The sequence below is a fragment of the Neodiprion lecontei genome, chromosome 4 (assembly GCF_021901455.1).
Source record: "Neodiprion lecontei isolate iyNeoLeco1 chromosome 4, iyNeoLeco1.1, whole genome shotgun sequence".
NCBI lineage: Eukaryota > Metazoa > Arthropoda > Insecta > Hymenoptera > Diprionidae > Neodiprion > Neodiprion lecontei.
Genome location: NC_060263.1, coordinates 1,465,585 through 1,490,364, shown reverse-complemented (window position 1 = coordinate 1,490,364; position 24,780 = coordinate 1,465,585). Strand labels below are relative to the sequence as shown.

General features: G+C 45.5%; 1 protein-coding gene across 2 annotated transcripts in view; it reads right to left on the bottom strand.

Moving 5' to 3' along the window:
• Positions 1-24,780, bottom strand: part of LOC107224198 — a 78,186-nt gene that overhangs the window by 38,283 nt on the left and 15,123 nt on the right. For both annotated transcript variants that reach the window (XM_046738913.1, XM_015664166.2), the window contains exon 2: positions 542-786. In XM_046738913.1, coding sequence (XP_046594869.1) covers positions 542-786 — 245 coding nt within the window. The remainder of the gene's footprint in view (positions 1-541; positions 787-24,780) is intronic.

Here is a 24,780-nt window from a genome sequence, read left to right as displayed (position 1 = left end):
ATGCGACACGTTTTTTTTGTTTACCTGCCATTAAACACTTGGAGGGGGTGAAAACGACCCCTAAATATGGATACTCAACGGGGTGATTTCTTAATGCACTTGATGGATTTTAATGAAACCAACGCTGAAATGTTTTACTGATATGAATAGCCGGTAGATTCTATGAATAGCAACATTACAGCGTTGGTTTGATTCAAATCCGTCTACCACATGAAGAGATCAACCCATCGGGTGCCCATCTTTGGGGATCGTTTTCACCCCCTTAAAGTGTGTTTAATAGTAGATAAAAACAAATACGTGCCAAAAAAATTCCAAAAAAAATTAAATCAGAGAGATCGACCTGAGATACCTTCCTTGTGAGTGAGAAGCCTGTAACCCAGATTTCGAACGGCCTGTCAATAAGTCTGAAAAGTATATGAAAAGAATATTCTGGGGGTAAAAAATCTGGCACAAAAATTAATGCACGATCACCAGCCTCTGGTGGACTATCGTGGGGTTTGACTTGACCAATCCTGATGGACTTGGAGCACAGTTATCTCACCTGAGCGGTGTCGAGTCCGTTTTGATTCTGCCGCCTGCGACCCCGAGGCGGCCTGGGGGTTGCGGCTCCAGAAAGGTGCGCACCCTGAGGGCTGCCGCCCCGGGCGTCCCTGCCGTCCACCGCTGCGTTAGCAGCCAGGGTGTCACCGTCGTTCGTCTCCGTGTGAGTCGCTAGATCGGCCGCTTCACCGCGGTCCCCAACTCGAGTACCGCCACCCGAGGATACGGTCTCACCCGCCACCTCACCTGAAACGATAAAAAAAACCCTTAATTGCAGCTAATTTTACGCTGGACGCAGGACAAAGTGAGGAGGGGACAGAATCGTTCACGTTTCCAACTGCAGTCATCCGTCGCACACCTTCGTTCAAGCTGGCTTTGAGTTTCCACATGTCAAAACCTGGTTCTGTTCATTCGTCATACTTGCATTATAATACATGAGAACAAGGAGATTGACTACCGTTGAGGCAGATGTACCGTGTACATCGCTCTGAATTCTTTGATGCTGTGTATTTCCGAAGCAGAGTTATACCGCAGTGCGGATCGTCATGCACCAGTGAAAATATGGTCGACCGTTCGACTCGAATGATTACAAACTGTAACGAATGGCCGCTGCCGTCGTCGTCGTTGAGTATCGATCTTGGTTGGCAAGAAACGACCGCTTATTGGTATCCAGAGGTCGCCTTGTGGTTAGAGTTTACGTGTATCTAATTATTCCGCCGCATATTTTGACCTTCAATGCCTTCTGTCGATCAGTCCACTTCCTGCTTATCCATGAGATTCATTCCAGAAGCGAAAAATTCCGAAAGATTCAAATACAGGGCACTTTACGGACAAAAATGCCGCAAGCTTTCTTGAATTTCTCAGGTAAAAAGAAATTCTACAGCTCTGTCTTTTCTTTTTGTTTCTCATTTTCTACAATATATCTGAGATCGATCGCGACTGAGCATAGAACTCGAATGATCCTGGTTGACAATCAGATAGCAGAAATGTCGGAGGTGCTGGATCGTAAGGAAGGTACAGCATGGACGCGTACATATGAGAATAAGTTTATTATCTACTCGAAGATAAAGATAAGCAAGGCATTCGGAGTCCGCGGTATGAGGTTGTATAAACATCATGCCTCGGAGATGCAGAAGTCAATTAATTTTACAGTGACAATTTCTAAAGATAATTAATCGGCGTAGTACTAAGTATACGAAGTGTGCATGCTCGTATATATTGGTAAGACCGGGTGCGTGTGTACATTTCTAACGTCTAATACCGCGCACGACTCGATTTCAACTCGTGTGTGTGTGTGTGTGTGTGAGTGTCTGTGCCTGCGTTTGTTTTTCAATATACGTGCGCAAAGGAATAAGATCAGAATCAAGTTCCCACCGCGGGTAATTACCGTAATTAAAATCTTGTCGGTTGTAAATTTGTCCTCCCTTCTTTCGTTCTCTACTCGCTTTTTCGTACGTACCTACACGTATCCCATGGATGCAATGCGCGTGTATAATGAACGGACGAGCGTGTACCTAAAAACCAATAAATGACAAGGAAATGTCTCCACGCGGGGGAATATGAGCCAACGAGTGGATAAAATACCACCGCATAAAATAGAACCTAATTATTCGAAGGCCTTCGTTACACGCTTTGCCGATCTTCTTGGTTTCTCGCGCGTACACGCATGCGGTAATGTAGTATATTCTGAAATGAAGATATAAACCGCGCTCATTCCGCACCGCGTTTTCCGATTGACTACTACTAGGCACTTGTGAATAAGCCCTGCACCTAATTAAAAAATACAATCCGAGAACTTCGCGCGCTGTAATCAGATTTTCGGAGAGTATGACAGACGCTGTTATCCTGCGTGTACAGTACAGGCACCTGAATACCTGTTATAAAACTAAAAAACTGCATCCTCGGCGACGCCCGAAGGCGCGCACGCTCGAAGTCTCACAAGGCAATAAACTTGCGCAGCGCGTAAAGTTGGTTTATCGCTTTTCACTCGTTTTTTCCCATTCGTTTCTTCATTTTTCCTCACTTTGCTTTCTCCTTCTTCTTATTTCACATTATATCAGGATCCAATGTCCGCAGCCGCGGTACGCGAAGAAAGAAATGACATCGTATCTCTCTTGGATATCTCACTCACGCATTAAAATTTCAGTTTTATTTTTCACCCCGGTCAGGTGTATTTTAATACTATATACTGTTACATGGCGGATGGCGGATGATACCGCATGGGTGGCATGTATGAAATTTTCAGCAGTCAAAAATTCCCAAAGTATAGATTTATACGCCTGACGCAGAAAATATAAACTTGTACTGTACCCACACAATAATTTCGTAACCTAATCAACATCGCTGCACAAGTTTTCATCAGTATTTATCGTGACTGGTTAATTGTAAAAACTTCACATACCTACGTGTTCATATAAGATTGAGTTATTTACTCCAAATATTATGATTGGTAGATTTTTGTATACCTAGAACTACCATGAATTGTTGATTGTCAATAAACTAAAACAAGTCTGAGAACCTGAGTTCGCCAAGAAAACTAATTACGCAAGCAAGTCTCCTCAGTGAACGCTTTTTCACTTGAACATTTCAATTGAATCAGTTATAGGAATGAACAGCGAAAATGTTTTGAAATCATTTTTTCTCTTTCCTTCTTGTCTACGTTTCAAAAACCTGTCCCGCGTAAAGCAGGTGGACTTATTTGTCATAGTTTTTTGTCACCTGTTTACTTAACTCTCTCATACTCATCCGGGAGTTCGATGTGGTTGACAACTGGCAAGTAGTTGCAGAGTAGCACTGCAAGACGACAAGATGTTTAAACTATTTACGTACAAAGTGGCTCCTCGGAACGGTGAAGAATAATTATGATTATTTCACCAGCTCTCGGATACACACGCGCGGGTAAACCAGTGAAGTCGCCGAGTGGTTCTAGGCGGGCATCCATCGGTTCTATAGTCACGTTCGCAATGAGCCCGAATATCATTTAAATAGCGTTAATAGCAGGTGCACGTTTCGGTTAAACACACCTCGTATTACCCGAACACAACTTGCGTGGGATTGTATGGTAGCTACTTCGGTATATCCGACGTCTTTCTTGTTGCGCACCACACGCGACCGCGCCTACTCAAAGATCCACTCGACGTCGTCACACTCTTTTTCATGCAGCCGGTAATCGAAACGAGAGGTATATTTTCTCCAATCAAATAAAATATAGATTTCACCAAAAGGGGGAGAGAGAGAGAAATAGAAGGAGAACGAAACGAGAAGCTCGGAAAGGTTGCGAGATCGATCCACGAATGGATAAATAATCAAATTTTCTCGTTATGTAAGTTATCATCCGTACATAGATGAAAAAAATTATATGCTTCTCGTGGGGAATGCGAGGTGGCAGAAACGGATTCATTAGCCGGTACGAATTTCCATAATTGGGCAGTAATTCGGAGTCGTAAACTTTCCGAGGTTGTTAGGAACGTTTCGCCCCGGTGGACATAATCCTTGCGTAGTAAACTAACACGTGGCGTTAATTCTCTGTCTCTTTCTCTTTCTCTCTATCTCTCTCTCTTCCTCAATCCAAATACGTGAAAATTTTTGTAACCTCTTCTAGGAACGGCTCGACAAAAATATACTAGGTGATAAAAATTTCAATCACGATGAACGATCAAGCTACTCAATGAAATTCCGTGTATGGAGAAAAAAAAAAAAAACACTTCGGTTGCAAGAAGTTCAATAAAATTGTCCCGCGACTCAATGACAAGGATCAAGAAAGTTAAAGAAATGAAGAAAAATTAAACGTCACCATATCTCTCCGCATTCCATCGGACCGTGATCGGAATTGATCGAATCGCCAATCGATTTACCAAGACCTGACCGACCGTTTCAAAGTTCCGCGAGCTGACACAGCCGCCCTGATCCCTGAACAAACGCGCACTCCTCGTTCAAGGATCCTGTGCAAGGAATCCACGACAAGTGGCGCTAGGATGGGAGGATTTATGTTGGCAATAAATGGAGGGATCGGTATTACCCGTAATTCTTGGCCGCAGCGATTGCCCAGTGTTACGTGTAGCTTTGCGGTAGTTTCCCGCTTTGTATTCATCCGAAAGAGGGACAAAGGTCAGTGTCCGGTAGCCGCTCGGAATACATCCGATAATTTATGGCAGTCGTTAACGGCGCAGAATCTTCGCCGAGCAAGGCGAACTCCCCTACCTTCAGAGCCGAAACTGCACTCCGTCGGCGATCTTATCAGGTCGCGCACCTTGGCTCCTTCGTTCGCCAAAGATAACCCAACCAGCTATCTCCACCGTCTTTTCGGAGTTTGCGGGAGGCGGGAATGCAGCCCCTTCGGGCATTGTTGTTGTCGTAAAATGGCACCCCCAGCCTGCGGGTGATGCAAGGTGTGCGTCAGGTTGACCATGGTGCTCGCATGGCGATCAAGATAGCTTTGGCAAATCGGAAAAATTTATGGCCGCTCGGTCAAGTCGGGTAATCACTTTGCTGTGGTGATCGTCAGAAATTGACGATGGGTCGTAGGTCATACTTTATACCGTATAAGACGATAAAATTACCGTTTTAGAACAAGGTTAACGAATACTCGGTTTGCATAAAGTTCGTTCCAGTTAGTTGACCGTTGATCCGATTCCGCTACACGATATTTATCGTCAATGAACATCTTCTATTTTTCCCATCAGCTGTCAAAGTCAACTCTTCTCTTACCGCTCATGATTTCCCCTCGCGTCAGTCCGTACATAAAATTCCTTCTATCGTTTTTGACGTTTCTTTTTTTTTCTTCGATATATAAGTATCAGAGAGCGTTGGCGTGGCAGTCGTCGTCGCACGGAAGGTTTGCCTGTCCGATCGGCGTTGGCATACACGGGAGAGATCGAGGAAAGACGCGTGGTCGAACGTAAGAGCGTGAATGGTTATCGAATGGTAGCATCGATATTTGAATAATTTTAACGAGCAGACAACCTGCACAAGCGATAACGCGTCGCTGCGCATACTGTGGTAGAGGTATCGATGGCCGCGTGTTGGTCAGAGAATCCGATGACGATGACGATAATTGCCGCGTTTCGTATATATGCAGGTACCCGCGTATGAGATATACAAGGTACGAGGACACGTCGTACCCAAAATTACACCAGCAGCCCGTCAACACTCCGTCGTTTCGGTTACAAGTCACATTAAAGTTACAACGGGAACAAGTCACTCGGAAATACTCGCGCCAGCATCGACGATGTGATAAATCATTCAACTTTTCGACCCATGGTTCACAAAGTTATCCCGATGAACGAGGGGACATTTGTCTGAACGATAAATATTTGAATAAAATTCGAGTCACTTTAGTAGGATCTTTCAGTCCTTCTTGAAGCGTGTTTCGTAAATGGGCATAAAAGGCGATAATATGCGTAGCTGTATGCACATCGTGTAGACCTAAACGCGGGAAAAAAACTCGAGATAAATATATTTTTAAAATCGGTTAGCTGCTGGGGCGATTTGTGTACGGTGTGTGTGTGTGTGCGTATGTGTAAACTAGAAATAACCGCGTAGGCTTAAGACACGCCTTGTACGGAATCAACGATTAGGTTGGTTCGTGGTTAGAAGAAGCGGACCCTCAACGCCAGAGTCCGTCAACCGTGGCAAAGCTCTTCTTTTGCTTACTCCCATCAACGCTGTTCGACATCGTCGTCCAGCTGTCTGTCGGCAGTTCATATGTAATAAGATCCGTAAGTTGGTAATGTATTATACGTGTGTAGAGGAGGTATGTTATACGAATATAACACACGTCAGGTCGGATGTCGAAACGCATTGAATGGGACGGAATCTTGTCTTCCTTTTCACTTCCTCCATTTCTTAGATATATTGGAAAACCGAACAAATTGCAATTCCTCTTTCATCTGTCCACGTGTGCTTTTACTTCTTCTTCTTCTTCTTCTTCTTCTTCTTCATCTTCATTTTCTTCTTTCCCCTTTTCTCCATCGGCAGCAACGGGTCCGCGATTTGATATATTCACTCGTCGAGAGAACGAGGATAAGAAAGAAAAGAGAAAGAAGGGAGACAGTGTGTTTGCTACGGAGGATGGAGAAGAAGCGCGACTTGCGATCCAGCAGCAAGACATACCTGCACCCGGTCCGAAGCAGGGCGAGATAACAACGCGGGTAACTTGGGATCGCAATTAAACGGCACAAAAAGGTCGGCCCTTGGGGCACGCGACACGACTTGCCACTCAGCGATACTCGTTCAACTGACGTTCCTGTGATCCGCTTCGTAGTTTGCGGTCACTCCTGCCGGTGCAGCAGCTGCCGACGAGACGAGGAGATCATGCGGGGTTGATTGAACCGTGATTATAGCTTCGGGTACGCACAATGCAGCTGGTATCTAACAAACTGCAAAATTCTGGAGCTACGTAAGCTCAGTGATAATCACGCGTACCACAGAGTGGAGAATCGCAGTGTCGACAACATCGCGCCACGCGAGGATACAAGATGTAGGATACAGGTACTCGTGTCTTTTCGGATACGAACGTTACTTGCGGTATCCGTCGCGGTTATACTCGCTGCAAATCGAGAGCCGTGGGCAACGAAATCAGAGAAATGACACCTGGGTCGTTTGTCACTGGCTCTACGTAACTCTGCAGGGCTTACGACTCGGTGTTTTTCTTATACTTACTCGCAGCAGCACCCGGTCTCTCTGCCTGCTATCCGTCTCTCGACAGACGTGTACATACATAATACTTGATCGCAGTTAGGTATACTTGGTATACTTGAACAGGTGCGTAATATACTTACACACTGCACTATATGGCGTACATAATTCGTATATGCATATTTGCTTACGCACACGAACGAACACAGAGGCAAATGGGTGCGTGCATTAGAACACGCCGTCAACTCGTACGGATGCAGGCATGATCTACGTTTCGCATACAAATATAAGTATAACGTGGCACAACATATGCGGAGAGCCGGTGATGAGTATTACACACGGGATCCATTCCATACCGTTTTTCAGGCTGGTCAAATATTCACAGGGCAAAGCCCGCGTCGGGCAAGCAAATAACTCGACGGACTACTATAACCAGGAGTCGAAAGCTCCGACGGTTATGATATTTGCTGAACGTGTTCGGGCTAGTCCACCACCACCAGCCGTGTAGCTACCGCCGCTTCTATATGGAGTTGGTTCGTTCGTTCGTTCGTTCATTTGGTCGACTTTAACACAAGTGGGTACCTAATTAAAAAGCCGTTCAAGCACAGGTACATGTCCTGGGTACAAAAACGGCTCTATTGCGCACAGTGAAACACGCACGTTTCATCGGCTGGCGTGCAGACTTTTCAACACGGGGAAAACTTTGTGGTAGCGGAAAACGGGACTGACGAATTAATTACGTACGCGATTCCGATCGACTCCGCACGAGACTCCCTAATTCGAATTTTTTAATCGACAAGTCGACGTTTTCGAGCACAGTCCGAATACACGGCAATCCTACCGCGTTCCTCGAGTATTATTGGCGCAATGTCGAAAAATGCGACCAGACAATCGTACCTACTTGGACCAAGACGTAAGATGACCCCTTAGGCGCAAACGTTCCACGGCGGTACCGAGACGACAAATGAGTTCTGCTTTGTAGCCAGTTAGTAATGGTAAGAGAAAGGTGTAGCAATCTATAAGAGGCTTACCGTTGTTAACGATAGCTGTAACACGTGAGCGATGTTAGTTGATTTTAACACGTCGTTACGAGATTTCACACCCTGGGTGTACCTTCGCGAAGAGAAGAGAAGGTTTTCTAAGGCGTCCACCAAATCGGTCCGACCAGAACGTCCGTCCATCTCCGGGGTGGTGCAGCGAGGTACGGGGCGAACAATGCTCAGGCTGTTGGTTCAATTTCTCGCACATCTATTTCCAAACAATTTTACTCGTGTGTTTTATTTCCCTTCGTATCTTTTTTTCCTTTTATTTATTATTATTATTGTTATTTTATATATTTTTTTTTATCACACGTCCGCGGCTTTCAGAAGACGCACGTGATGCAGCTCGACTGCCACCGCCGCATCATCGGGAGCGATTCAACGACGAAGTTTACTTTACGATCACACCGAGCAAAGGAGGAGGTCGTGCTCAGAAGCAGAAGTAGCAGCAGCAAAAGCATACCTGCCTACCACACTGTACCATCGGGTTTTATTTATTTATTGACGTGTTAGTTTACCGGTGCGACGTTTATACCTCCTCCTCGGTAAGAAGAAGATAAAGATAAAGAAAAAGAAGGTGAGTTTCTGCAGTTTGTTCACAAAATCATCACGCCCCGCCGCCTCATCTCCTAAACCCGTATTTATAGGTGCTACTTCTTCGGCGTCAGGTGAGTATACACACAGACTCTCGACACCCGTTCGTTCCTCTTCTTTCTGCAGAGCTCTCATCCGCGGAGATTCAGCGCTGCGATACAGTTAGGCAAATAGAGGATTCGGGTTCCTAGACTTGATTCATATACTCTCCTACGGTGCGTATTATATGTAGTGCGTGCCTGTAATAGGCGTGCTACAAAAAAAATACGAGTTCTCGTAAACGGTAACAAGCTTCATACCCTTCACGTCGTATATTCGACGGCTAATTGTTCCGACTCGTCACGACTCGAGATATCTATGTGACGAAATAGCCGAGAATCTTCCGTAAGAGCGTGCAAGGCATCTGAATAAAATCGCATACGAATACACCACGCAAGGCGTCAGCTTAAGCCGACCCACCTGAATTCGTACAATCCGGTTTCAGTTACGCACGAAGAGATTTAGGAGGTACTTTTTCTTATTCTACGTTAAATTCGCTGAATTAAATACCATATCATAGAAGCGAATACGTTGGTGAACTCTGATGCCGAAAAAATTTTGTTCATCATCGCGGTTAATCGACGCGCAACTTCCGCCGGTTATTCTACGAAGTAAACACTTGAAAAAGAAAACAAAAAGGAATAGAGAGAAGAAAAGGGAGAAAATAGAATAAAATAAAATAAAATAAAATACAGAAATAAATAGGTGTGCGGCTAGGACGTAGCCGAATACAGTGTGATCGGAGGAACTCGAAGTAGTAGCCAGACGGTGCCGAATGGCGGTGTGGTGGGGAGCATAAATTATCCTGCACAGCCTCTTGGTAAACGAATTGACCCGCGGGGTCAAAAAAGAAGTGCTGTGTGACAGGAATAATAATTGCCGGGGAATGTGTTTTGGGTAGCATTAATTATTCCCGCGTTAAAAGCTTCTTCGGATAGATTATTATATTATATTATACATTAGTAAAGCAAAGAATGTCGCGTATAGCCCCGATGACCCTGCATACCAACCCTGGTTTGACCTCCGAATAATTTTGAAGATAAGTATTTTCCGTTCGTCGACGAAGCATCCGTATCTTCTCGTTTTCAACAATCACGGATGTAAATCTAAACAATGAATCATTACGGGACTAGATTGCGGAGATGAAATTTTCAATCAAGGTTTAATTCCGGACGGCATAATTAACCAGTCACGATAGCGAAGACAGCGATCGCTGTTCAAAGCCACGGAAAACGTGAACGGAACGCTTTCACCGCAAGGTGCGAGTAGCCATTTACTGGATATTTAATTAGTAAGGTGATATTCTCAAATTTCTCCAAACGGACCGAGATCTTTAGCGCCACTATATGCCAGTCTCTGACAAATTATCAATCAAATAAGAATAAGAAATGGAAGAAGATAATGAGGAAGAGATTCGGAAGCCAAGATATATTCGAGTCGCTGCTTTGGCACGAACATACTTATGAGGAACCTGAGCCGGATGTATTTCCGTATCGGAGTCGCTTCCTTTCAGACGACGTCACGTCGTTTCCGATACATCCGGGGGCAACTATGCAGTCCAAGTATATCGATTCAATCCCGGAAGACCGTGCAAAGTCGATACTTTCGTAAAATTTAGTCAATTTCTTAGGGAATCTTTATTGATTCTATTCTGTGTCAATTGCCTGCCAAAAAACTATCAATAGCTTCTACATTTAGCACCACAATTTCTTTTGTAGTTTTCATATAAACCAACCAGAAGTTTTCATCAAGAAATCGTACTTGACTTTTGATCGTGCCTCGAATCATTATATTGGACAGTACACCGTACAAAATTGAAGAAAATTCGTCCTGTTACAGGCACCAGATTGATGTCTATTTCCTGTGAACTTCCTAGTTTCAGAAACGAACAATCGTATTCGTAATTTTCAAACAATCTTTCCATCAGATGTGCGACCACATTGAAAAATGTTATACATCCAACAATGTAAATGAACAATATTGTGCTATTTTTGCGCAATACGATGCTAGTAATACCTTCCACTCGTTCGACGACCTGGTTCATTTGAATACATCGCTTTGATCGGCATACCGCAAAGCACTAAATTTTTTTTTGCCGACATTCTGCATTAATTTGTGTAAATATTTGAAATGGTGAACTGTCGTAGGTACTTACCGCTAAAAGGTCATGTGAAAAAGCGTAACCGTTATTCAGCATAATGAAAATCGAGTGCACTAGGAGCGAATGGAGTGGATAGTATCGACGACGCCGACGTCCGTAGGACCGTGGCGTTAAAATCTCTTATGCGACCGTAATGACCTTGGGTCGACCGGGCGTGAGGCGCTCTTTAACAAAGCACGTCAGCTGTTTACAGTCGGAGATATAGCGGGAACGTGTCAGGGAACAGAGCTAAAAGAGCGAAGGTGCGACACAATGGCACGGCCACGTGATCGGCAAGTGTTTATTACTGGCGTGGCGGCGGCGCGGAGCATCGCGGTGTCAGGCGTCCAGGTAGCCGCGCCCCGAGTTTGGAGCGAAGGTCAAACGATGACGGCGACGACGACGACGACGATTCAGTGTCGCTGTCGCTGTCGCTGTCGTTTTCCTCCTCAGCCGAGTTGCTGACTCGAAAAGGGGGCCGCATTCGTGCCATCCAATAAGCAACGCATTCCTCAAACCGATTAGCTCCCATTGTCTCGGTCGGCGTTACCTTCCATACGTTCTTAAACAATTAAGGAAGACTCTCAACCCTGCAGACTCTGGTTGAAAGATTCTAGCTTTTCGCCGACGTTCGGTGGTTCAACCTTTAATCTACGCGGCGGCAAAACTTGGGATCTTTTTTTTTCAAAAGAAGATAGATTTAAAGATTTTGTGTTAGGTAAAAGTTCCCGTCATCCCTGCATTAGAATCTGTAAAACAGATCTCTATCGGACAGCAATAGCGAAGAGTTAATCAGTGGCCTCGACTCATCGCTCGATTACGGATTCAACCGGTGTGTCAATCTTACCGATTCAATATACCGCAACACTCTACTGCGTGTTGCATTGGATTACTATTCACTGTTTCGTATACTTATCACTATTGATCAGTAACTGTTCACTGATTGATATTTAGAGAATGGTGGAGTAGCTCACTACTTTAATTTGTTAAATTTCTAATTCACTCCGATTGCAAAACGACTGTTTACTATTGTGAGTGGCATAACACTTCTAAGAAAACGTCCCTTATAATTAGATTAATTCTTTTCCAAGTCTAAATTTAAAAGCCTGATGGATTTAGGATTGATTTTTAGCGTTAATCGCACCAAACTTTAATAAGAGAACTCGTACCTACAATTCACCATTAACTTTTCGCCGCACAGACCTCATCCTCGTCCATTTCAGCACACAAAGAGCCGCTTCACGGTTACCACGGAAAAGAAACTTCCTGATACTCGACAGTTGAAAGAAATGGCTTTTGGCTTTCAGGATCGTGATCGTCCGAGGCCCCATGGTAGAGAAAATAAGAAACTGGAGAGGTTGAGAAGAAGAAGAAGAAGAAGAAGAAGAAGAAGAAGAAGAAGAAGAAGAAGAAGCGAATTAAGAGACAGTCCTCGGGAAGCAAAGTAAGGATATTTTTTACCGGGATCTTGGATAACGGTTAGAAAAGGATGTACTAAAAACTCTGGTAATTACCGAACGAAAGTTTGGAAGATCCGCGAGCGGGAGTCACAAAGGGACGCCGTCGAGGACCTGATCCCCTGTACACTATAAGGTGGAAATAAAGAAGGAGCCGAGATGGCGGCGGCCTCTTGGCGAGCCTGAAAGAGGGACGCGGGATCCTTGACAGGGCCGGTAATTTTGGTTACCGAGTACCGGGACCGGACGACTACGCGACGTCTCAATCGTACATTCACGGCATTCTCAAGAATCGTCGTAGGGCCCCAGGTGGGTACGGTGACCCCGGTTACGGCCGGAGAAAAACGGCCACGAGGTCATGCCGAGTTGCATTTCGCGAGCGCATCGGACAGATGTCGGCTCGTAAAACAGGGACGAAGCGTTGTCTTCCCATCGTAACTTCCGACTGCAGGATGGCGGCAGGTACCTGCGGCACTCGAAGACCTGCTCCGCGAAGAGAAACCGAGTATAAAAGGCACCGTTGCAGCATGGCATGCAGCGTTGCATCTTGCACCTCGTGCGATGACGCGGCTACTCACCAAGATGGATTATTATAGTGGTTTCTTCGAGGGTTTCTTCTTATTCCTCGGTGAGAAGCGTCATCACGGCGACAAAGGGTCGAGGCTGCCATAGGTCATCCGAAGGTCATGGTAGCCTACCCGACGCCAGTGGCAGCCGGTCTACGAGTCATCTTTGCAGGTACCCACCACTAGCGCATTGCCAATTGTCTGTGTCATTTCGCGTTTTGCGTCAGCTGCGCTGACGTTCCTACCTGGAGACGAATACCTTCCTAGCTGGTTCACAATCAGCGCACAGGTCACCGCGTAGCTGGTACGAGCTATCGCAAAAATTGCTTCGCCATTTTCGTAAACGAGTGAAGTGCGGTGAGTCCTACACGGCGATAGGAACTTCCCGAATGCTCGCTCCGTGTTTTACTGGCAGCCTTTTATCGACGGTTCCAGTTCACTGGAAACAGATTATTGTGCCGTTTCTTCATCTCAGAGTCAGCCTGCGAAGACATTTGTGTAGGTAAAGGTGAGGTGAGGTGAGGTGAGGTAAGGTAAGGAACGAGGCGAGACACGAAGTGAAAACACGTTTTGGGTCGCTCGGAGGACACGCGGCACCTCGACTCTCCCTTCCACCTTTGCCCTCTCCTCATATTCCACCATTCCATTAACCAGCCGCCTTCACCCTTGTACCCGTGTGGTGAAGACCGTGCGCCAAATCATTATTCATCGTGGATGTGGACAAGCTGGATGAAACTGAGGAGTTAAGAGGATTAGCAGACGACGTCGTCGCTTATTCTCTGGTCCTCCTCTGATTCTCACCACCGCCGACTACCTAACTACCTGACCAAAAATGTCGGTGACGCCTCTGGGTGACTGCATGATATTTCAAGATACTTCGCAGTCATAAATTTGCTTCTAATGACTCTCAAGTACGTCTGCATGTCACGATTTAGACAGACTGCATCAACAAGACGTGTTGAATTGTACTCGGGGCGGGGGGGAATTTTCACTTTTTTAAACGAACAATTTAGTGTTCATACATTCTCGCAGTACGCAGTAGTCTCCGAAGAGTTGCAATATCCGACTTTTGCGCTACTACCAAGTCAAGCCTACCAAAGCTTTACGGTTTCTAACATAAAGACAGAGTAGAATTTCAAACTTATAAAGTTGAAGAATCACTCCACGTCCCTTTTGCCCAAGTGTCATGTTCCTCGATTTATCGTAATTATATATGCAAATAAGAAGAGATGAACATGAGGGGTGATTAATAATATCAGAGAAGACATATCAATTCTACTTGTGCCAAAAATCCGCTGATATATACAGTAAGTATCGAGTTATGTTAACATAGCAAAACACGGTCATCCCAAGAGATTCGATTATTTCCTTCTGCCCAAGTATTCCCTTTTTCCCCAATCTCGTCCCTTCTAGTAATCACATGGTGGCATGATTAATTACGAATTTGATAAAAGACGTTGTGAATCGGATATACCAGCTTGTCTTCATTACGCCCGTCTTGGAACCCCGTGGAAGCACGAGCAACAGCCTTCAGCTTTAGAAATTTTCCGTTTATTTTCATTCAGGGAGCGTGAGGATAGTTGGACGCGTAAACACATATGGTAGGGAAAGTGTGAAGTGATATTAATTAGCGCGCGACGTAAGCGCATGCATATACGGTGGTGGACGAGGATATTCTCAACTTTTCTGCTAGCTCAGAGGCACGGAATTATCTTACGCATGATCAGAAGGACGTGATGAGGAGATGAGAATCGTTGATGTATATGTATAAACGCTGCTGCCCCGCGTGCCGAGCCGTAGGAGAAGTGAAACGGCTGATGTATTTTTCGAGACACCCGATACACGAAAGTTACCTGGGTCGGGACCCTGAACTCCCTCTCGCGATGACCCCGGACGGTCGAAAGGTCGTCCCGAGGAATGTCGGGCTCTGATATACCGCGCTAATGAACCGTCGCGGCGCTTCCAACTCCGTTTCGGTATCCAACAGGGAAACTTATCTGCAATAGGGGCCTAACCGCCAGTTTTCGGCCCACCTTCCATTTCTCATCATTTATTTCGACCCGAGAAAAAGGCTCCCAAAACCCTCCAACTTCACAATTCAGCAGTTCAAAAGGTTTTACAAAGTATTTGGAATGCTTTCCATCCGAACAAGTGTCTCCGCTTATTATCGCTTTCAGGTAACCCAATAATAATAAAAAAAAAAAAAAAAACTTGGAATAACTCTAGGCGATACACTGAACTATCGTAGGATTGAACTAATTACAAATTCATCATAAATTTTTTTTACCCTTCCCGAATAGTTGTGTAATACCTATGTGTTTTACATGCATCGTATTTTTAGGAGGCATATAACACTGAAGTCTGCATACAAGTGAGCGTGGAAAAGTTGTTTCCGTCTTGTCGGTGGCGTGGCGCAAAAATTTCAATATAGATATGGATGTATGAGCGAGTGTGCGGCGTTGGTAATTGAATACTCGTTTCACAGTGATTCGTGCCGACCAAGGACGTTGAGGAAGTGAAGAAGACTCGGGACCTGGTGGCGCGATGTAACATGTGTTTGACGCGGCTGTCGCGAGTCGGCGACGACCTGCAGATCCTTGATAATACAGCCTGACTCGGCTTACGGCCTGCGGCGAGTCTTATCCTCGCCCCGGGCCCCGGGTCTCGACGCCGCGGTTGATCCTTCCTTTCAGCCCGACCTTTGACCCGGCCGAAGGCGCGCTTATGGCCAACGGTCTCGCTTGCGCGAGTGTCGTTAAAAATTCTCCAAGACTGCATTGCCTGGACGTCGGTATAAAATATTCGCAAAAAGGCGCGGGAGTGACGATTGGCCGAGTAATAATACGCGCTGAGTTATAGATCGTAGATCAGAGATAACCGTTTGGAGGAAGTGTTAGTGTAAAATAAGACGAGGAGAAAAACAAAATTATCAAACGGCCACACGGCATATGGTCAATTGAGCAGTTTAGGAAAAAAATAAGATGCGAGGAACGGGATATCGCGCGAGAGCGCAACATTTACTTGTAAATTGGAGAGATCTGACTGGGAATTGTGAAAACTAGATTCATGTTTTATGTAAAACGGCTGTGGTGGTGTAATCGTGCGGTACAGAAAATTCCGGAGAGTTATTGGGGCGTGATGGAGAAGAACCCATAAATGGGCCCACGCCGTACATCGCGAGGAAAAGCGATAAAATTCGACGACTAGCACCTACTCTGGTCTTCTGTCTCTGGTTCATGATCCTTTGGGCCTGCAGCGAACTGCGAAGTGCTCGAGTTAAATTATTTCATGAAGAAGCTGTGCAACGGCATGCAGCCGCAACGACTCCAGGGATAAGTTTAGCACAGCACGGACTCCTTTGCGATATCTCGTCACGACCATCTGCCGACAGACACGCCTTGACACACAACAATGCATGCATGAATTAATAGCTCCTGCCACGTACCACCTCTTGTTACAACAAGATCCACATCTTCATTATACCACCGGGAGGTCGAATCTCTTTGTTTCGTTATCGCGTGCACGAGTAAAATACCGATGCAAATTTTTTGCACAAAACAGGCGCATTGATTCTTCACCTTTGGTGATATAAGAAACGTACTGATTATGGTCGAGAATCATTTTTTCTAATCTCAACGAATGTTCACGTTTTCGAAACTTGATAATACGAAAAACAGGTTTTTAGAAAAATGAATATCTGTCGTTCTGTTCAACAAACTCCTGCGTAGATCTCGAAAGCGGCTGGATGAAAAAATTTTAAACTTACAGGATTTTAAAATCAAATGATAGTCATAAAAAATTGGCATATCTGGTTTAATTTGAAGTTCCGGCTTTACCTTAAATTAATCGATTCTCAACGTTTAACCGAGAAACCTATACTTTTACTTCATAATTATTTTTTCTCGTTGAACAACTATCGCGAAAGTTAGTCAGACAGACCGACAGACTCTTCCCTTTTCATTCTAATGAAAAGTATCGCGAAAATACTGTTTTACCAGCTTGTTTTGTCTCTTTATCCATAATACCATTAAAAAAACTAAAGACTAAGCAAGAATTAATATCGTAATTATAAACTTGCCGTGGGTGGAATGGATAAGAGTAAAATTTGAGAAAAATCATTCTAAAGTTGAGGTTGCAAACTTTGAAGATGCCTTTTCTACATTCTTCTATCCATAACCATTCGCAAGGTTACAGACATATTTAGATAACTCAAAGTTCAGAATTTGGAGCTAAATGAAAGTGGTTAAACACCTAATTCCTCTCGCAAGTATCACATAGATATATCTAAAAAAAAAAAAAACTCACAAGATTATAGTCACCGGGATTTTTTGTTTTTTGACGTGTCTCGTGAGCGGAAGACGCGTTATAGGATGTGGCCGAAGAGAGCTTACCTGTAACAAACAAAGAGAAGAAAAAGAGATTATTTCTATGCATGTATGTGCGTATAAATAAGTCAAAGTGTTTCAAGCCTCTTGAACTTTAATCTATAAACCTACCACAAGCATTTTAATAAACATAAAATAGAGAAAGTGGAAACTTCCTATGTGAATTCTACGACGTATATTTTTCACCCGTACCATACGCCCCACGCTTTATGCAGCCAACCTGCCTGTGTGTATGTATATAGGTATATAATACTTGTACATACATATGTAGCGAGGGAACTAACACACGTGTCAAAAATGATTTCACGGTTGATAAGAAGCAATTGTTAAAGACTTCCAGCTTCGAAACGTCGTCGATGGACAACTCATTGTCTCTGTTTCAATAACTTGTTGTCACACGTAAGTCTTCGCCGTGACTCATACCCGCTCAACTCGTTTCGGTGCAGTTCTAAATCAGTGTCGAAAAATTCACGCATGGGAATTTACTCATTTCTCCTCAAATGTCAGGCAAAAAGATTGACAAAAAAAATAAAAAAATTTCGAAACGGAATAATATTACACTTTCATTGCTATTTAATTTTATTCTCCTTTTTATTAGCTTTTATCGTCACGCACTTATTCGCGCAGTTTCTAGGTATAGAATAAAATAATCCGAGCATCTCGCGGCGCAGATTTATTGCACGATGAAATTAATTGCTTTACGACTATTAAAAACTTGCCAACTCATTTACTCTCAATTTTAAGGCTATTCAATTTAAGCGACGAAAAACGTGGAATGCAAGCTATGATACACATCAAATGACCCAGGATTTATTGTATCAAGAGTAGGTAACTTCTCGAAAATTTTATTGCCAAAAGAAGAGAAACGAATCCTGATTTTAACATCGCAAATATCTCTCAACTCTAAAAGCTCCATAAATCAATGGACGGAGTGAAAAAAAAATGTCGCGTATAAATAATAATAATAAAAAAAACATTCGAGATGTTCTCCCGTCTTTCGGATCCACGAGGGAACGAGGAGACGAGAAAAGGAACAAGAAACACGGGGAATAGTTGGGTTACGGCGACGTGGGAACGAAGAGGGGGGAGGGGGAGGGCAGAGAGTGACATGAATGACGACGCGTACTCCCGTCACGTGGGCAGGGCACAATGCGGGGTGCGGCATCACCTCTGACACGGTGAGGTCGAGACCTCAGATCGGTGACTGCTGGAGGCTAGAGTCCTCCGCAAACGGGTATAAGGTGTATACGCGAGTGTCGAGAGTCTGGCATATACGGCGCATCGGGACGAGGGACTTCACTCGTAGTTGCGTGTAGGCATGGGATATATGTTATTGTGCAGCAGTGCTCTGCCCAACCCACACACACCGACGCCAACACACTAATCCTCGAGGAATTTCACCGGGACCGGAATACAAATAACAATTTAGACAAGATAGACTCTGCGCTCGAAACACGATCGGTCCACATCCGATCGTCTGGCAGGCACCGCTCAACTTTACCGTCTTCGAAGAAGGTCGAACCGACGATATTGAATGGTTCCAGCTTAAGCCTGTCAGCTAATGAAAGCCGAGGATCGATTCGATGCAGTGAGACCGGCGCCTGTATGCGACGACGACCTTATTGTTAGAAAAAATTGATAATCTTATTCGCTCAAGTTACATTACAAAAGTATGTGAAACTATCGTAAACGTTCAAGTACAATACCTCAATTGCAAATGTTGTGTTACTGCGGTATTTTCCAAAAAAAAAAAAAGAAAAGAAAGAAAATTGAGCGATAGGCAAAGTAATTGACCGTAAGTAATTCAGGTCACTTGACAACCGTACGCTGCTACTGCGAAATACAAATCAAACTAAAAATTCAACGGACCAGGGGAATTTAACCAAGATGTTTCCTTGGGTGTACAATTTCGGTTGAGGTGCAGTTTCCTGATATCGTATGACAGAACCCGAACGGGAGTGAAACCCTATGGATACGAATGGCCTTCCTATGGTATAACAGAACACAAGGTGCGTCCTGCACGTTCTGCGCCACACGCAAGTAAAGTACAATAGAGTGGTATGGAGGTACGGACGTACACATGCATACGGTACCCCACCTCGTAAAGGTTAAACGCGCGATCTCGCCCACGGCGACTCGTATCTTACGGATGAAGACGTTTATGACGAACCTCGTGCCATATCTACACGCACCCCACCTTCTTCCTCCTCTCCCTTCGGGAGGACGCGAAGCGCCGCGGCATCACTCCTTCGACCAACATGGTTATCTGTCTCTCGGGAGTGTCGCCTAGTCGTGGAAATTTCACACGTAGATGGGTGTCGTAGAATGACGCAATCGAAGAAAAGGACGCGGATTAAATAGTGGATTAAACTCGTTCTCGAATATACATGTATATCGTAGACGTATATGTAGTGATAAGCGATACAAAGTGCGAGATCCAAAATAAGATACTTGTCCACTTTGACAATGATCGCAGGAATAAGAGGAACGTCGTGTTGCAAAATTCACAGCGATCCAAGCACCGTATCCAGAGACTGGAGAGTACGCGCGGCAGTGGACTGTGACTTTGGGATGAAAGAGCGAAGATAGTTGATGGCACGAATTATGCACGGTGAGTCTGACCAGCTGGACCGCAAGAGGTTAGACCTCGCTGTCGCCGGGGTCAAAATCGCTGACGCAAAACCTCCTCTCCGCATTGTGCGTACATATAAGTATGTACGTGGGTACATATAGCGCTTCGCGAACGCAACCGAGGAGGAACGAGCGAGTCGCGAAGCCAAGACGACGGCAAACACGAGCGCCACACATGACGAGCGTTACACACGTATCCGTACATGCCTTATGCATACGTATAGGCAGATACACGCCCGGTGTCAACAGCGCTCCGCAAAAGTCAGAGGTGACACTGTTATAAAGGTGACGATGGTTTACCGTTGCGTAACTCTTCACTCTCTCGTCAGCTCTCTGTCCCCCTCGGAGAGTCTCTCCTCTCCGCCTCTCGCGGTCCCTGCTTCCAGCTTGACGGTAAACAGAAACCACGACACGTAGATATACGTCTGGAGGTAAGCTACGGCCTGCTTCGACGAGTGTAAAGAAAAATCGTTCATTTTGCCACCTTCTTTCTTTGTCCCAGACACACGTTCGCCAATAACCATTATCCATTATTCCTGGGCTGCAATTCGCGAACGTTGTTACGGAATATCTTTCTCCTACATAAGTACCGAAAGTTTTTACCCCTTATAAAATAACAGTGTCGATTAGAAAAAGCATCGGACATCCAGCTACTCGAGAATCACGGAAAGTCAAGCGTGCAGCAGCTATACTGAGAAGATAGATCTTTAATGAGGATCTACAGAACTGGTTTGAAATTGAACAGGCGTAACGCGACGGCTAGCCAAGAATTTATTTATTTCTTTCTTTTTCGCAGACTTTGTTCAATCTATTATTTTATCCTTCTCCTTGCCCGTAGCCGTTCAGTCTTCACATAATTGGAAAGAATGGTATCTGCACGGTTAGACGGTACCGTGAGGTGATCGATCAACGTCGTACAAGCGCGGGCAATTGCGCCTGTCGTTAGACTTATCTTGCGAATTGATAAACTGAAACTGATCTCTTGTTATCGATTAAATCAAACACTTTAACGCCCTGGTTGTGCTACGCGACTGTCGATCGTAGGATCGGAGGTTGCGGTATCAATCGACAAAGTGTTAAAGGTTCCCTTCAATGGGGACACTAAAGAACGTGAAAATGTTTATCACGGAGCACAACGAGCAATGAATTCCGACGAAGGCGTCGATACTTTGTTACCATGCCCCACTCCCACGCTGATTTAACGTCCTCTAAAACCGATCGTATACACGACATGGCTTAATAAGCATTGGCAAGAGATCGGGTAACCCGAGTCCCCTCGTCAATCCCAGAAATAACGACCTAACTACGAGGATCCAAACAGCTTTACCTCGGGGCAGTTTAACGGCGACACGCACCTCCTCGATTTCTAAAAGCTCGAATAAAAATCGGAATGCCGCAAGTGTGAAGAGCGGATGAATTGTCCACAAGTCGGCAGAAGAAAGGAAGGAAGACGAGCCTATTATTTCGTATCGATCGCAGGTATCATTTATCGCAACGTCGACCTAAGGCGCGCATGATAGCAAGAGGCGTACGTACGTAGGCCGGTGTCGAAAGAGAGGCCAAGGATACGTATCGATCTGTATAACGGTTACAAAATTAGCGTTCCCGGGTCTGGCACCCGAGCTCACTGAGAACACACAAGCGAACAAACAAGCAAACGAGCAATACGAAAGATAGTAGGTAGGTAGTAGCCTAAAAAGTAATAATTTTTTACGTTACGCCACGCGTCTCGGGTTCTACCAATACCTACATCTAACTTACTTTCTCTTTTTAGTGAGAAACAATTCAGCCCGAATAAACCTGCGGACACTCTGCACGAACGCGTTCCCGATTCCTCCAGTATCGTAAATCGTTCGCGGTCACGGCGTGTAAGCTCAGTGGGCAATCGCGTACCGGCTGAGAACCGCTGCTCCACATCGGACGCAGGGCGGACCGGTTCGGGTCATCGAGGTTCTCCAGTGAGGTCAGGCAGGCGTCCTCTGAACGTGCGCGCTGCAAAGGAGGCGCACACCCCTGATCACCAACACGTGGAAACGGTGTCGCTCCACTTCTGGAACGATTTATGCTGCACACTGGCCGCGCCCAGCCGCCGCGTCGCGTCATCCAGGTGTGCATTCGCAGTTCGCACACGTGTCCAAGGCGTCCGCCTCGACTTCGTGCCGGTGTGTCGCGGTGCTGCGGGCAGGTGATAAGCCCACGAGCTGCACGGAGCCCGGACCCTGTCGAACCGAGAGAAGGAATATCGCCGTGAGATGTCCCCAGATATCGGTGCCGGGCTGCCAGGTCTGTGGGACCCGCCCGCCCGCGGCCGAGATCCTGGGTCAAGATAACGCCGGACTAATGTCACGCCCGACCTGACACTTCGAGATCGAGAGACGAGGTTGTAAAGTGATATTAAAGGATTAGCGTTTCTCTAACGCCGGACGAAACCACCTGACACCTTTGTTCGGACACCCGGTACCTGAGCGTTGAGATATACGTTAAAAAGGCACTCGCCTAACCGCGAATTTCATTCCTTCTTCTCACCTCTCGTGATACGTCCCAACAATTCTAAGCTCACAATTCTTCCAATAGATTTGACCTCTGCACTCCTTATGCGATATTCAAGCATGATGGTTAGCTACCAAAAACTTATTGCTATAGATCGTCGCATCGTACTGCTGGAAAGTCAACAATTTTTCCGTATAATCTTATCCGTATGATTCTGAATCGTCGAGGAAATGTCATATTCGTAGCGGCGCGGTAAGAAGGTAGATTTCTCCATTCCGAGTTCAACGTTTACATCCAACTCCGACGTAACATCTACATGCGCAACAGTTTGTCGCCGCTAGTCTCTTCCTGCCTTCGACTGCATAAGCTATCCCTAATAGGACAAACAAGTGACATTAACGACAAATAACAATTGAGATATCCAACCATTACCCGGCACCGACGTCGTGGCGGCGGCCGAGTACCACAGTACGAGCATTCATTACGTGTACCATAAATATGAAGGAATTAACTTTCAAAGATGTCGACGCGAGGCTGTCACTTGGGTGAAAAACGAAGCTGCAGAAGCGGGCTGAACGGTAATTGAAAAAAAAGCTCTTCGTACCCGGTTCAATCCGCCTCGGGGAGAACCAAGGCCGCGTATCAACGACCTGCGTGACCCCGCACCGTTTGAACCCTCAGCCCTGGTGCAGACACGCTAACAATACAACGGACAGAGACCCATACACTGTGGCCTAAGTGCGTTTACACTGCAGCGAAGCGCGTGCGGCGGGCCCCTGGTGCCGACGACGCACTGCAAGTAAGGAGGCAAGGAGCTGCGCAGACCATCGGGCCCACTCAAGTCACGAGTCACGAGTCTGGAGTCACACGTCGCATAAGGCAATGGTATGTGCTCGTCCGGCCTGCCTGTCTGCCTAGCTGCCCGACCGACTATCAGCTCGGCGGCCTACCTCCGGCTGGATGAATGGTTTTGTCTTCGCGATCTGACGTTACGGTCTAAAAGGTTTTGGGCATATTATATAGAGTTGTCCTTTATCTGTGCTGGACCACCACCCCCCAAACCGCCTTTCCGTTCCTTTTTTTCCTCTAGACTTTAGAATTCAACAGCTCTATCTCCTCCATTATTTTTCTTTTGCTTCAGCCTAGGTCATATGTAAAGCTTTTCAATTGACGTTAACCCAGTAGGTCACACCTCAGTAGAATCGCATAGCGGTGACACTGGGTGAAATTCAACCCAAACGTAATATATTGCTTCAAAAATGAGATCTAGCAATCTGAAAAATAAGATATCTAAGTATTGTTTAAGGATCGCAGAAAAAGCTCTCTCTCAGTTTTCTTAGCCAAAATTCATTGTTTATATACTGTAAAACAGCGGCAAAGTTGAAGAAAGTGTCAAACATGTTGAAGAGCAGGTCGTTATTTCATGTGAAGAATGGCGCCATGAGGCCCATTTCCCATTTTCACGACTAAGGGACTCTACGAGGAGTTTGAATCATATTTGGGGTAAAATTCACCCCAAGTGACCTATTGGGTCTTAACAATGAACTTTGGATCAAGGTTTTCGCAGTGAATAATGACTGAGGTCATGTCGTCAAAAAAGCATTTCAACTCTCGTCACACGAATCAGTAAAGAACCATCAGCTCCTCGTCAGATCACGAAGGACTCTCTCCACCTGCGTTTGCAGCGGTGCCCTCATTAAGCGACATTGTTCGGACGTCCATGTTCCGGGTTGAGATCGAGGCGAATATACAGCTATGCCTTGGACAGGAGTCGTAGGGTGGGGCGCAGTGAGCGAAGCGCAGGAGTGCGGCTGCAGCGGTGGCAACCGCGGGTGCAATCTCCTGGACAATTAGCCTGGAGTTCGTGACGGGCCCCTCCTCGTCGCTGGCTTGAAACAACTTCTGTTCGCGTTCAGGAAGAGAGCTGCTCAAGCCAGGTTCCCCGCCCGCTTCAATCCGCAGTCCTAGTTTCTTACCTGTCACTTAGGTCCGATCGACCGGCGGCAGGTGAACGTCACGTAGCGACACGACAACGGTGATGGGACCGGTTCAAAATAGGCGTTATATATTCAGTTCGGTTTTTTTTTTTTTTTCTTTTTTTGTTTCGCTTCCCTCGATCATCACAACATTTCTACGGTCAAGATTGATTCAAGTTAATACTTTCGATCTTGGACCCAGAGAACGTGGCGTTAAGTCTTATGTAAGGATTTAGGTTTAGCGGGTGGAAAGTCCTGGAAACATGACACAATTAATGATATACGA